This window comes from Cygnus atratus, chromosome 6, assembly GCF_013377495.2.
Source record: "Cygnus atratus isolate AKBS03 ecotype Queensland, Australia chromosome 6, CAtr_DNAZoo_HiC_assembly, whole genome shotgun sequence".
Classification (NCBI taxonomy): Eukaryota; Metazoa; Chordata; class Aves; order Anseriformes; family Anatidae; genus Cygnus; species Cygnus atratus.
Window position 1 is genome coordinate 13628472 of NC_066367.1, and position 13940 is coordinate 13642411.

At 39.8% G+C, this 13940-nt stretch overlaps 1 protein-coding gene across 1 annotated transcript in view; it reads right to left on the reverse strand.

Annotated features, from left to right (window-relative positions):
- Positions 1-13940, reverse strand: part of PARD3B (par-3 family cell polarity regulator beta) — a 401848-nt gene that overhangs the window by 39814 nt on the left and 348094 nt on the right. Inside the window, exon 21 of the mRNA XM_035571245.2 lies at positions 11437-11572. Coding sequence (XP_035427138.1) covers positions 11437-11572 — 136 coding nt within the window. The remainder of the gene's footprint in view (positions 1-11436; positions 11573-13940) is intronic.

Consider the following 13940-nt stretch of genomic DNA (forward strand, 5'->3'; position numbering starts at 1 on the left):
CTTCTCCCCCGCCTCAAAGGAAACTCTGCCTTAGCCTCTGTTTGAAACTAAGCTGCTTCTTGTTCCTCCCAGTCTTGCATTCTTTGCTTCTCTTCTCACTGTAATTAGTTTACAAGACTACTTATCCAGATGATTACTGCTTTTAAATGACAGTCGTCTTTTCTTTTACTCCAGTTCATTGTTGTGTATCATTTTGTCTTGCTATCTGAATCCCAGTTCTCTAAAGCATTTTCTCATTATGTTATCTCCTGATATAAGGCATTTTGAAATACTTCATGAGAGACACTGTATGAAGTAAATTGAATTGAATTTTCTCTCCAAGTCAGGGGCTTTCAGCATCTTTCTCTAGCTAAGTCAGCAGAGTTCTTGGCACCAGTGCCAGGGTGTAATGGCCACTCTGTGCAGCACAGATATGAACTTGTATTCTTTTTAGGGAAAATGAAATGACAGTGTCAGAATCTGGAAAGCAAACAGGGGGCAGATCAATATTTCCACTTACGCTGAGGATGGCAAATGAAAACGTTTGGGGTATTTTTGAGGTTTTTAACATATACATCAAGATAATGCCATTTTGCTGCGTCTACCTACAGCTGGTGTTGGTGCTGAATGCATACATGGGGGTATGTGCATGTGTGTCTGGGAAGGAAAGAGGGAGGGGAAGGGGGAAATAGCAGTGCACAGAACTAAATTGCAGAGCAAGTAGTGGAAAAAGACAGTGAAAAGCTTCCTGCAGGCAGGCAGCTTCACAGGGGAGAGAGAGCCTTTCATTGTCTATAAAATCATGCCTTGCTGGAGGTCCTCAAGAGTGGAAGGGGTAGCGCCTAGAGGCAGTAAACCTCTCACTGTTGTATTATTACATTCTAAACACTTAGCCACTGTACAAACCATCACACTGCTGCAAGAGAAGACAAGACAGAAGACAGGGGAAAAATGAACAAAGGGAAGAAGACGAAGATGGCTATAAAATTGGGAAACAACCCCCTGCCACACCTCTCCCCAAGAATAGCTCACATCAAAGAAAAAGAGCAGAGTAAATTGTCACGGAGTTAGAAGTTAACCCCAACTCCTTCTATTGTGACTTGACACCACTCTGGAACAGTATTCCTAGAATTTGAATGGTTAGCCTGTAGCACAGGCTATTAAATCCACCTTAATCCTGTTAAGCATAGATGCCACTAAAGAGAGGCTTCTCTTTCAATGGCATTATGACAAAAGCTCTCCATGCTGCAAATTCAATATGGTTAAAAAAAAAATCCCAAACCTGGATTAATACTGAGCAAACAACATCAGCATAAGCAGGCTTAGAGAGGGGAATTGCTTTCCATATGCTATGGCATCAGGTTCCTCCGGATCTTCAGATACCAGCCTGTAAATGTTACAGACATTGTTTCTCCTGCTTGCAACTGCTGTTGGGTGGCGACCTTCTTTGCTTGCTGATACCAATTTAGCAGTTGGTACAGTTTCTCTGCGATTTGGTACTGTCTGTTGTTTGCTGGTACCAGATGGATACCAGATGGGTAACTGTGGGCAATGGTTCTTCTGTGTTCCAGTCCCCAAAATCACTGCCTATAGGGTCAGTCCTGTCAGTTGACTCCTAAATGGCACTTCAAAGCAGCATTCTGAAAAACCTCAACATCTGTTCCTTACTCCTAATGACCTTAAAAAAATGTTGCAGACATACTTTCTTTTAGCCAGGAGTTACTATGCATCTGCAGGAAAAATACAGCCTTGCAGATGCTCAAAGCCATCAAACTCACTCCTCGCTAATGGCAGCTCCAGAAGCTACCACCTCCACTCTGAGAGTCAGCACCGAATATGAAGTGTAATCAATACATTCCTTTTCTGTGGTGTAGCCCCACAATGCGAGAGTTGAGATATTTCAATGCATTTTTCAGACAGTACTTGCAGCACTGAAGTGGAAGAATGAGAAAGCAAAAAAGTTAAAGTGCCTTTGAAAGGCAGCTGGGATACTCAAGGGCCAAACGTAAAGCATGGAGGCAAAGCAAGGAGTGAGAAAGTGATGGAAGAGATCTCTCTATGTAGTAATTTGTGATCGGTCTTTCAAAATGTTGACCTAGTTGTCAAACTATAGACAGCAGCTGAAATGTTAATGGTTAATGGTTTTGAATACCTGCTATTGCCTTGCCCTTCTATATTATTTTCTATAACTGCTTCTGAGAGAGGGAAAAAAGTTTATTTAGGACAGTATGGGAGCATTTTGGTAAATTCTCTATACATGCTAGAGAAGAATGATCTCTACAGAAAAATACAGCTGACATCAAAGCATATTCCCCACCCCCTGTCTTGTTTCATGGAGAAGTTATGATAAACAGGTTATGTGTTCCCCTAAGGTTACCATGGAAACTCATTCTTTTCAGGCCATCATTTGCAAAGGTAAAATTTGCATTAAAATGTGATGGAATTTGATTTTGTGCATGTGTGTGTGAAACTCAAGTGGGGTCATGCTACCACACAGTATAGCTATTATTTCTAACTCAGGAGCATACGCTGAAGGGAGAGATCTATTAATCCGTGTAAACACCTCAGTGACCAAATTACAGTTTAATTGCTAACTTGACAGGTATCTTCCTAGCAAATTAAGAGAAATACTTTGAAAATTAGCTTCATATGCAAATGTAAATGTTAATACTGATCCACTGGTGGGTACCACCAGATAGTATTTTGTTAAATTCCCCTATAATCATTCCACAGGAAAGATTGAATTTAGATTGTCAGAATGATTTTGTTTGATGATGGTAGACCAGGGATAGAAGGCACAGGTATGTATTTCAAACTATCTTATCTTGAAGGAGTTATCATCAAATTACAAACTACAGAATATAATGTGATATGGTCATGCTTAACATAATAAAAGAAACTTTTGGATCTCCTCAGAACCCACGTTTGCTTGCCTTGTTTTGAGTCATGCCAAGCCTTCAAAGTTATAATTTCAACTTAGGTATCTGCTGCTCTGACTTTTCTTGAAATACCTGATGGTATAAAGTATACAGACTCTCCAGGCCTCCCCAGAGTCTGTGTTCCTTGACAGCCACTGCCATTACTTGTCACGTACAGCACTGGTCTTCCTAATACAGCAGTGCATTATTTGCAATGGTAATTTTGACGACCATTATTTGCAGCCTGTCAAGAAAACAAATGAAAAGACTACACACAAAAATCTTACCATTAGTCACCAGACCACATTTTAGAAGAGATACCAAAATCTGTCCTCATTCTCAGTTGTAGGTATTCACAACACACATGTTGAAATTAACATACTACTTCATGAAATCTATGATATTCTGGGGCACCGGATTATTCACATGTAATCTGCCTCAAATAGTAGGATCCCCTTGGAGCCAGCACTGTCCTCTGAAGGCAGACAACCCAGTAGCACCTGGATTACAAAAGACTAAACAACTCCTATCATACAGGATTTATGACAAACAGTTCAGCTGGAATGGCTCTACTTACTATTGGGCAATGTGACACATAACTTAGCAGCCAGGTTGTTTGAAGAGAAAAAGCGGCAAAACCAAGCAGCAGTATTCATCACTTTTGCTTTCTTATTGTTAATAAATACAGCTGAACAGCAACTGTCTTAAAAAGACTAAAATATGTGTATATATATATATATATATATATATATCAAAATCAACCCTTCAGATTAGGTTGCACAATGCAGGTATTTCATCAGACACACTTTTGTACCAGCAAATTCCTGCTGACAAATTCAGTTTACTAATCAAAGCAAGAACATTAAAGAAAGTTTTTTTAAAAAGCAAACAAAAAATGAGATTGACTTCTAACTTTCACGGAACTTCTCAAAACTCAGCACATTCAATGGAAAGACTGTGTTCCAGTTGGATCCCATATTGAGCAAGAAAAAGGGGCGTTAGCATTCCTTTTTCCAAGTGTTCTTGAACAATAAAAGTTGAAGCTGAAAGTTGAAAAGAATTGGCCTTGAGCAGAAAAACCAAACTCATGTACAGCACCAGCCTTACTGGGTAAATGGAGTTCTCTTTCCCCTATTTTGTGCTTTATTTTAATGCAATCTTGATATTAGATTAGCATCTGCACTACAGACCCTAGACTGGGAACTAATAAAGTTATCCGCCCAATCTCTCAATGTCTGAGTCAGTGACTTTCTTTTTCATTTTAAATAATTATAACAATGTCGCCTGTTTGTTGAGAAAAAAATAGAGCCTTTATATATTCATAGATAATTGCTTATACCCAGCACCCAGCGATACATTCTAATTGCTTTTCACACCTTGGCTGTGAAGAAATCTTGAACTTTTTAGTGTTTTTAACTGCGAGACAACAACGTAACCAGAACACTGACACCCTGGCTGCTGAAACTGTGCCTATGATGTAATTTAACAAGCAGTTCTTCTAATGCATTTTGCAGTGAGGAACTTCAACAAAACTCCAGAAGACCCAGGACCTACAGCTCAGATCCTATGCTGCAGTAATGAGAAGTGCTACACATATACAATGTAAGATCTCAATCCAGAAATCAAAAGTAATCGAAAGTCCATTATTTCAGCTGCCTTCTGTCACATACTTAACTATAAAAAATAAAAGACCTGTACCCTGTAACAGCCTCAATGACATAGTTGTATTGCTTGACCCAGCTTCTTTCAAGCTTGACCCTGCTCTGCACACTCTGGGCAACTGCCACAGTTTCCCTCTCTGAGGTCATTCTGCTTTCCATTATGTTAAATGGACAAATGCTACAGTACTTCATCAAAACTACGTCTTGGTGGCACATTACCCCGAGCAGGCAGAACTGGACAGTGAGCAGCATCTTTGGGCTACAGGATACTGTCTGGGACAACAGGAGCTAGGCAACTCTTTGGATCATCGATATTTTTGAGGGCAGAGATTTCTTTTTAATCAGCAACATACCGAACAAGGACATAACCCAGGGAGATTAAGCTGTGAGAATTCAAAAAGAAGTCAACCTTGTCAGCATCTATTTGATAAATGTACCGGATACCTGATAGGAAAGGCAAAGCCTTCAGCCTGTGCCTATGAAGGGGTCAAGTCTGAGGCCCGGCTCCAGGTCCGATCTAATAAATACCTTAAGCATGTGCTTAGCTTCAGACATGAATTTAAATGGCATTACAGACTTGTCTCACGATTAAGAAAATGAGCGTTGTTGTAACTGGGGCCTCTTTCCAGAAGTTGAAGCAGGCCTCTTACTAATAGCCCGAGGAAGGGGAGGTCAATTTTAAAAGGAAGTGTACTTTTTTCCTCCCTTGTAGTCAGGCCCACGAGCAGCTGTATTTGATTCTATGGTATGTGGGGCACTGACTTGCTAGAGGTCAGGACTGAGCTGTCATGGAGAAGTACATATCACTGAGGGCAAGGGAAGGTTCAAAGTGCAAAGGAGGAGCTTTAGCAACCCCTCATGAAGGCTCAGTGTTAAAATTTCAATCCTCTTCCACCTTCAGCATGTGACGCTGGCCAGAGACTGACAGCGTGCACACATGTTCAAGGGAAGTGGTCACACAGTCACGTATCTATTGAGTGATCAACAAGTATCCAGAAAACTACTAAAGCCTACGCTAGCAGAAGGTTATCAAAAACAAAGCAAGTCACAAAGGCCCAGCTATTGTGCTGCTCACAATTGCAATGAAGCCTTTGCACAGACCCACAGGCTAGTTTAAAGCCTAGCTCTGAAAATGCCATTTCTGTGCCCATCCAGCTGTGCCCAAAGGACAAAAGTTGCAGAGCCAAGGCTCTGCACACAAGTACAGTAATTGTTCACCACACTACATGGCATGGATTACTCGTTCCCCTCATCAATATAATTACCAATTAGAGATTTGTTTCTTGCCTCCCCAAACATATTGGCAAATTAGGAAAAATACATACAACAGAAAACCTCTAGGGCTCTTCATAACATACCAGCATGATCTGTGGCAGCTGTCATGGTCTCTGTGATACCACAATCAAGTTCTCAATTTGGGCAAGATCAGAAGAACCTCTGCTAGCTGCAAGGGACACGACCACTGGAGCATGTGGTAATGTGCAACCTCCCAGTGCTGCCAGCCTGCATGAAAAGCCACAGCCAGGCGGCCTGGCAGCACCACCCGCTTTTGTCCAAGTTCCTCCTGCTATTTCTATGAAGAAAGAGCAAAGCTTAGAGTCCGTCTGTCTCAGAATAACCCCCCTGCACTTAAATAAAACAAAAAGCAGCTGTGTGATGAGGTACCTCGTGGAATAGATGGCATGATGTATTTCTGGGATTCACAGAGTATTGTAGGGTATAAAGAGTACCGGCGGGCTTTGATAAGATGACATATGGCACCAGAACTGTTTCCCTTGGTAAACAAGAGTGTGTACATAGTGCTAAGCATGAAGACACGAGCATTTCAGACTCCCCTCTGGTTCAGTTTCTCTATGCCAAATTTAACCTTTGTGTAAGTAGGAATGACTCCAAGCAAGTTATAAGAGTCACTCTTTATTACTAGTATTAATGGAATTGAATTTGGCTCTCCTTGCATGTACCATTTGGAATAGTTTATTTTTCACATGAGGTTTGGCAGGGATTTCTCTAAAATAATTTTCCCCTAAACCTACCCCCAAAGCCAGCCTGCAAATTTCAAAATCTCTATGCTTGCTTAGAAGAGCTTTTTAGAATATACCCCAATCTGAAACCTTCATTATACAGAGGTTAAGTAGTGACCACAAAAAGTTTGTGATTGGTGAGCTAATCATACATCCTAGTAGAATGTTTTAAATCCTCTCTTAATTAATATGTTTTAATAACATATACTCAAATACTTCTGATCCACAGCTTTCAAAACAGCTACACAGAGTAAGTCATTGCTTTTTTTTTTTTTTTTTTTAATTCAATGTTTTCTACTGACTAACAGTCTGTGGGCTCAAAGTCTGGAATTCACAGCAGTTTCTGCTATATGGTTTCACAAAGTACATAAAATTGTCACTTCTCCCATTGCGCTAGAAGACAGGAATGCTATTATTCTGGAAGTTGGAATTTTGGTTTCTAGCTGTGGTCCAACACAAATGCTGGTGAGTTTTGGGAACCTAACCTATTTGAAATGCAACATCCTGAACCTGGAATTAATTGATCGTGAAAAGTACAAACAGCTCCTTACTCATCCTGAAGTAAGCATAGAACCCTTTGACACATTATGGAAAAATAATGCAGTTCTTAACGTTCCTCTTTTTTTTTTTTTTTTCTGTTTGATTTTTAAGCTTGGATCCCTGCCACGCACACAATAAAGTACTTGGCCTTTAGCACAGACAGGCGTGATTCTTCTTCCATATTCTTGACTTGGAACTGACAAAACTCAGTACGTTACAGGTTTGTTTCATTCAAAATGTTCACAGTTAGTATCCAGAGGCTTTTATCTTTAGGCTACTTATCAACTTGCAAACCTCATTTGCAAATAAAAAAGCAGCTCTTACAGCCGCTTAACATGAAGTTTGGTACAGTGAAGCTGATGTGGTCACTAACAGGTGAAGAATTATTTGCAGTGCGGCCTGTGTTACACATAGTCCTTGAATGTATATTACAAAGAATATTTCAAAAATTTACTGCCACTCTGAAGGAATGAATTGATATTAAGTAACTTGAATTTGTACAAAGTCTTTAAGACAATCCAAGTAAATCCTCAAATAGATGATTAATTTCTCATTATTTAAATGCCTTTAAATAAAATCATACATGCTAAATTTACAGCTTGTCTTCATAGCTCCTTCTGTATTTCTTATGACCTGTTACTACTCTGTGACTCTAATGCCTTGAAAAAGAGTGCTCCATGAAAAGGCTCTCTAACTCCTAGGGATACTGTCTAAGTTCTTGCAGCTTATTGCTTATAGGGTTCTCTCAGGGTCTGACTGATACTGCACTATATGATAATACCACATAGACGTATTCTGCCTCTTTCTGTAGGCTCCAGTGGCCTTAGGATTAGGTTTGTACAGAACACTTTCACGAGTGCTTTCACTATCTGATGTTCTACTAGGACATGAATACGTATGCACTCTGTCTTGAGCTGATGCTTCCCAGCAGACATCCTGAGTGTCAGAAAATTTTAGGGTAATCTCACAGTATACTAACAACACCTGGCACTCTTTTTCCTGAACAGTATTTACACTCACCACAAGCCTGTTCTTTGGTTAACTAGGTTAACCCTCTGACCAAGGTTGACTTTAACCCTTGTGATCCACCCTGTAGAACTGGGCTCATCATTTATCCTAGCTGTGAACCTGAAATGAAGGGGGGGCGGGAGCAGGTGTAGAGGATTCCAAAGGATGCAAAACTCAATGAGAAACCAAAACACAAAGGAACTGGAAATGAATTTCAAAGGATCTGGCTCCATAGCACAGACAGTGCTATATACATGTGTCTGTTTATGGAGACACACTAAACTGAATTATTCAGTCACTTACAAAAAGAAAAAGAACAGACTGTGGGGAAGGGAGACCAGAATGAAGGTGCAAAAGAGCAAAAATTTCATCCAGCAACAGATGAGAAGAACAGCAGAGGACTGGAAAATGGATGCAGGGGGTGGGGAATGGATGATGAGAGAATAGCAGGCCTATTTAAAATGAATTTTTGACCTTATTTTTAAAACATTTATGGATCCCAATTGCCTGTCATGAGATCATTTTGCCTTACAATGCTGGCTTTTCAACCAGCTCTGCACTTTAACTTGATTTATCCCACTTTAAAAAAAGTAGATTGTTAGAAATACCCCTTCTATTAGAAATTCTGTCCCATTACAGTGTCAGCTAAAGGCCACTTGTCAATGTCAGCTTTATCAGAGAGAAATTTGCCTCATGAGTTCTCAGATACTTTTTGGAGGACAAGACCCAGTGTCCATTTCTGAGGCTGTTGATTTGTGACAGGATAGTGTCTTCTCAAATTATCCTCTGTTGCTTCCCAACTTATCTGCATGTTTCAGGAGATGGTAAGTAGTGATTACAGCAGCTGCTGTATGTTAGAAAGACATCATATAGAGAAGCTGGCTTAGGTAAAACAGCTGACTGACAAAAACATAAGAAGAACTAATTGAGTATTAAAAATATATGCAGAGACCCACAATCTCCTTTCCAGCTGCAGCTTCCCTGGTGATCTTATCTCCTGTATGAAGCAAGAAAAATTATACCAGAAGGTTTTCCTCCTCCTCAGCTGTCTCTTGACCCTTTAAAGAAAGACCTACTGTCCTGAAGATTGGAGTAAGTTTTTATTTGCAATTATGCAATTAGTCACCAGGATGTCTCTTCACTGATGAGTAAAGGTAGAAAAATTCAGCTGCTGTTCAATCTGTGTTACCACAGTACTGCTGAGGGTCAGCAGCCTGAGGCAGGTGAGATGACATTGCTTATAAAATATCTTGAGGACTCTTCTGGCAAGATGCTTTGAGACATTTGTTTTCTTTTGAATATTTTGATTCTAATTTTGTTCCTTTGTTTTTGTTTGAATGGAATGATGTAACATACATTTTAAGGGTAAAACCATATGTCAGAGTTGAATCAAGTATTTCAGCCAGGAGTCAAGAGAGAGCAAGCTATGGCTGCAGTATTTTCCAGACTAAAAGACCATGCCTGTGAAAGCAAGGCTGGATGGATCAATGGATGATATTGTTGCAGTGAAGAGACCAGAAGTCTTTGAAATTTGTAAACCGCTTCAACAAGAGGAACTGTTGCAGCAACAAACTTCAGTGTATTAAAGCCCTCAAGGTGAACTCTGATTTTTGAGCGGAGTACAATTCCTCACAACAAAAAACGTCTAAAAATATTCTGCATTTGAAGGACAAAAAGAAACAATCCTGGCCACTATTATTAATCAGTTCAAGATTGAGATACTCAGAGCTCCCTTTCAGCTGCTCTGATTAAGGACAACTTGCCTCATAGGAAAAGCAAGGCTTTGGAAATCAGTAATCTCAGGGTATTATACCTAACAGGAAAGGCTTAAAAAGGATTACCTGGAAGAAACCTGTGTGAATCTTAGGAAACAACACTGGACCATAAATATCAGCCTCCTCTGAGGATTAATAAAGCTCTATCAGTTTCAGATAAGAAGTAAAAAACCTCAGGCTACTGAAGAGGTACCACTGGGCCAGTCTAGGGCCTCTGGCAGGACACTTCACACACCATACAATTTCAACAGAAAGAAGCATTTGATGAATATTCTCGGTTCAGTTTACAAAAGCTATTCAGAAGAAGAATGGGAAAGTTGGACCACAAATTTTAAGGCAGTAAATTGAAGTTAACAACTCTAAGGAAAGATTATTTTGCTGAAAGTGAAATTTTGGGTACCTGAATCAGAGTAATATATACAAAAACTTTTTGGGGTTAATGAACAAATATAAATGATAATTTATGTAAAAACACTCTTTAACTCTGTCTCTGTGATTGCAATGAAATCTAGTCTCACACAGGATTTTTTTAGACTATAACCCCAATCACTGAAGATTTCACTTCAACATTTGCACTGATAGTTAGGAGGACATTAAAAACAACGTTAGTTCAAAGCTCAGGTGTATTTAGATTCTTAAGATTTTTAACATAATTCTGTCTCTTTTTTAAAATAAATTTCAAATTTAGCATAAATTGCATCGTATCAGAGTTACATTTTTGAATGCTTGCTGATTATAATTACTTCTAAAGAGACAGAGTCCAACTCTGAAGTCTGCTCAGGTAGAGCTGAGAGCCACAATTGTCATCCCATAGACTACAGCTGTTGCATTAAAAATCCAGCACTCTTGACTTAATCTCAGGTTCTACCACAGGTTACTCTTCTCTAGCTGGGTACATAACATGTCTCTATGTAGTGCGACTCCTAGGTGTAAAATCAAGAAAATAGTATGTTTGTAACAGTTCTACTATGGCAGTAAAATATTTTAAGACCCTTTGACAGAGAAGGAGTAAATTATTCCATTTTTCACTTTATAAAGGTGAGTGAGGATGTGTCACGGTCAGATTGCTATTGTCCAATGTACAGAAGGAAGGGCAGTGGTAGACATGCCTGTATTTCCTCCCTCTCACTTTGCAGCTAAGCACAGTGAGAGCCTGTTGTTCTAATGCTGTCATTAATCCAGGGAATCACTGGATGAACTGCCAGAATACCATAAATCCTGCTGAAAAGCCTTGATGCTACCACATGTGACAAAGTTTGGCAAGGACTGAATATCTTGGACCACCCCAGGAGAGAGGAAACCTGGGCCTAGATCAAAGACAGTGAACAGGCATGGTATTTTTTAGCCAAGTTTTCATGTTACCAGTGTTTTCTTTGGGGGTGGAGGAAGCTGGCATCAAGGATTTCTCTAATTCTGTAAATCCCCCCAAAATCATGTTAGGCTGACACAAGATTTCTGTAAAATACAAACAAATGGACATCTTCTGCAAACCCCGAATGCTACAAGAGCACTTTGCAGCACATTGTAGACCTACCCAATGCTGGTCGTAATCAGACAGCTGTGTTCTTCCTTCGTCTTCCTCGTAGAAGGGTAAGCCCTCTCGCCTGGCCTGATGGTACTCCTTACGTAACTTCTGGATACGATCAGCATTCCCACCACCTGCACAGCCACTGAGAAAAATAAAAAATGCTAAATAAAGCTCATATGTACACACACATCTAAGCACTTATCAGATACCCACAGGAGCACACACAATTCCCACACCTGAGACAAGTAGATCACGACTGTTTGACTCTTGACTTGCACAGTGCCCACTGGCTCACATCACCAATATTTTTGCCTTCTTGTATTAATACAGCTCCTAATTGTGAACTTGATCCACATTTTTAAAAAATGCTATCCCTGTCCAAAGAACTCAACAATTCCAGTACAAGACAAGAGACAACAGATGGATGCAGACAGATGGGGGAGCACAAGGAAACTTTTAACATTCCTATGAGCAGCTATAAATGGCTATCATATTTTAATAATAATGATGATGATGATGATAAGCTGCCAGAAAAATGTTTCCTTTTGCTCCCATGCTAAATGTGGAATTTCCCTAGAATTGCATTTGTTCAAGGTAAAGAATAGACTATATTCACAGAGAAGCAAAGAAATAAGGTTTATCTCCAAAAAAAAACACCCACACAACAAAAACAGAAAACAAAAAAACAACCGACAAACAAAAAAACAGCCTCACTCCCAATTACACAAAGAACTAAAACATCACCTATGAAAATACAGGGTAGGCAAGAGATGGGAAAGCGAAGTACCAAATCCCGATTCCATTTTTTGAAGGTGGTATTTAAGCAGTAATCCAACAAAGACTCACTTCTATGCTGGACTACACTTCAAGCTGCCTTGGTAAAGCTAGCTGAGTTTAGTTTGTCAAGTTAAACACATGTTCATCTTTGTGGTTTTTGACCCTGATAAACATTTCAAAACCTTACAGCTGGACTTGCACAACTGTGGAAGCTCACGCCACTATATCTGAAAGGACTAAAAAAAAATCCTGAAAATCCCTAGGAATTCTAATAAAATAAAATAAAAAAAATAAAATACGGCACATGAAAATTAATAAATTAAATGTTCCTCCAGACCTATTTCCAGCCCTTCTCTGGCCAGCATTGGGGCAAATACTGACTGCATGGCTCAGTAGCATTTACGAACATTCACAGGGAACTGTTGTAGAATTTCTCTGTAGCCACATCTAAACTCACACCATTGTTGTTGTAGCACATATTCTTATATTTTCTTAATCTGCAACCTCAACTCTGCCTCACCAGCAAAGGGCTATAGACATACAAACTTATTCATGAGCTCTGTGGAGCATCTTGTCATACTGAACTCCAGTATGAATGTGCCAGAATCTAGGTTAGCCTTTGATAGGATTTGCATAGCAAACTGAATTAGGAAAGCACATAGAGAAGACTGAACATAAACCCATCAGTTCAATAATAAGTAGTTTCTAATACCTAATAGCAGTCTAGAATGGTGGCTAAATTAGGTTCAAAGTTAATTACCAATGGAGAGAGATCCCACGTAGAGTGCAAATGCAACTGAATATGCAGGACTGGAAGTGTTTACTGGCAGCATCAGTATGTTTCCATGAAAAATCAAACAAATTACTCACCTTCCCTGGATCCCAAGCTATCCAGCCCCTCTACTCTACAAAGCCCCAGAGGTTTCAAGCTTCTCTAGCTGACTTACCAACCTCTTCCAGAGGAAGTTTTTCTCATGATCTGCCAAGACAGTGCAGAAAGCTTGCGCAAACTTTGTGGATTATTGGAAAAAAAAACCAAACCCACAGTATATTCCCTTTTCCACATGACTTTTTTCACAGATAAATGTCTTTATTCCTTGCATGGATTCTTGTCAAATAGTGGAGAACCACCTCCAGTTTGCAAGTTAAGGACTACCTAATGGGGGATATCACTTAAAACAGTGAAGCCTGCTCCACAGTTCATGAGCAATACAATACCTGCGAAATCCCCTGACTTCAATTGTGACTACAGATAAAGAGTTTAATTAGGGCTGCTAAAATACAGATAAGGCCCAAAGTGCAATGTTATCCTTGTTGCTTTGCCAGTGTCATTACCCAAAGCAGCACTAGCTAAGACAAGGAAATGCTGAAATCCATGCAACATAGTGGGTTTGGTTCCAGCTGGGCTGGCTCCCTGCAGCTCTTTGCAAACAGTGTTAGCATCCGCAAACAGTGGCCTGATAGCCACATGACCCCTTTCTACCTCCAGGTATTTTGGCTGAAGAGGTAATATATATATATTTGTATATAAATTGGGCCTGACAGCTTATTCTTCAGCAAACCTCTGCCATGCCATATTAATAAGTACAAAACCTCCCCATGAGAATGAGTAGGAACATTTGAATGAAAGATAGCACCACATGGAAAGTTATCCATCTGGATTAGTGTGAAAACACAAGCATAATCTCTGTGGAAACAAGCAGCTCCGTGAAGCCTGATTTCCTGTGCTTCTC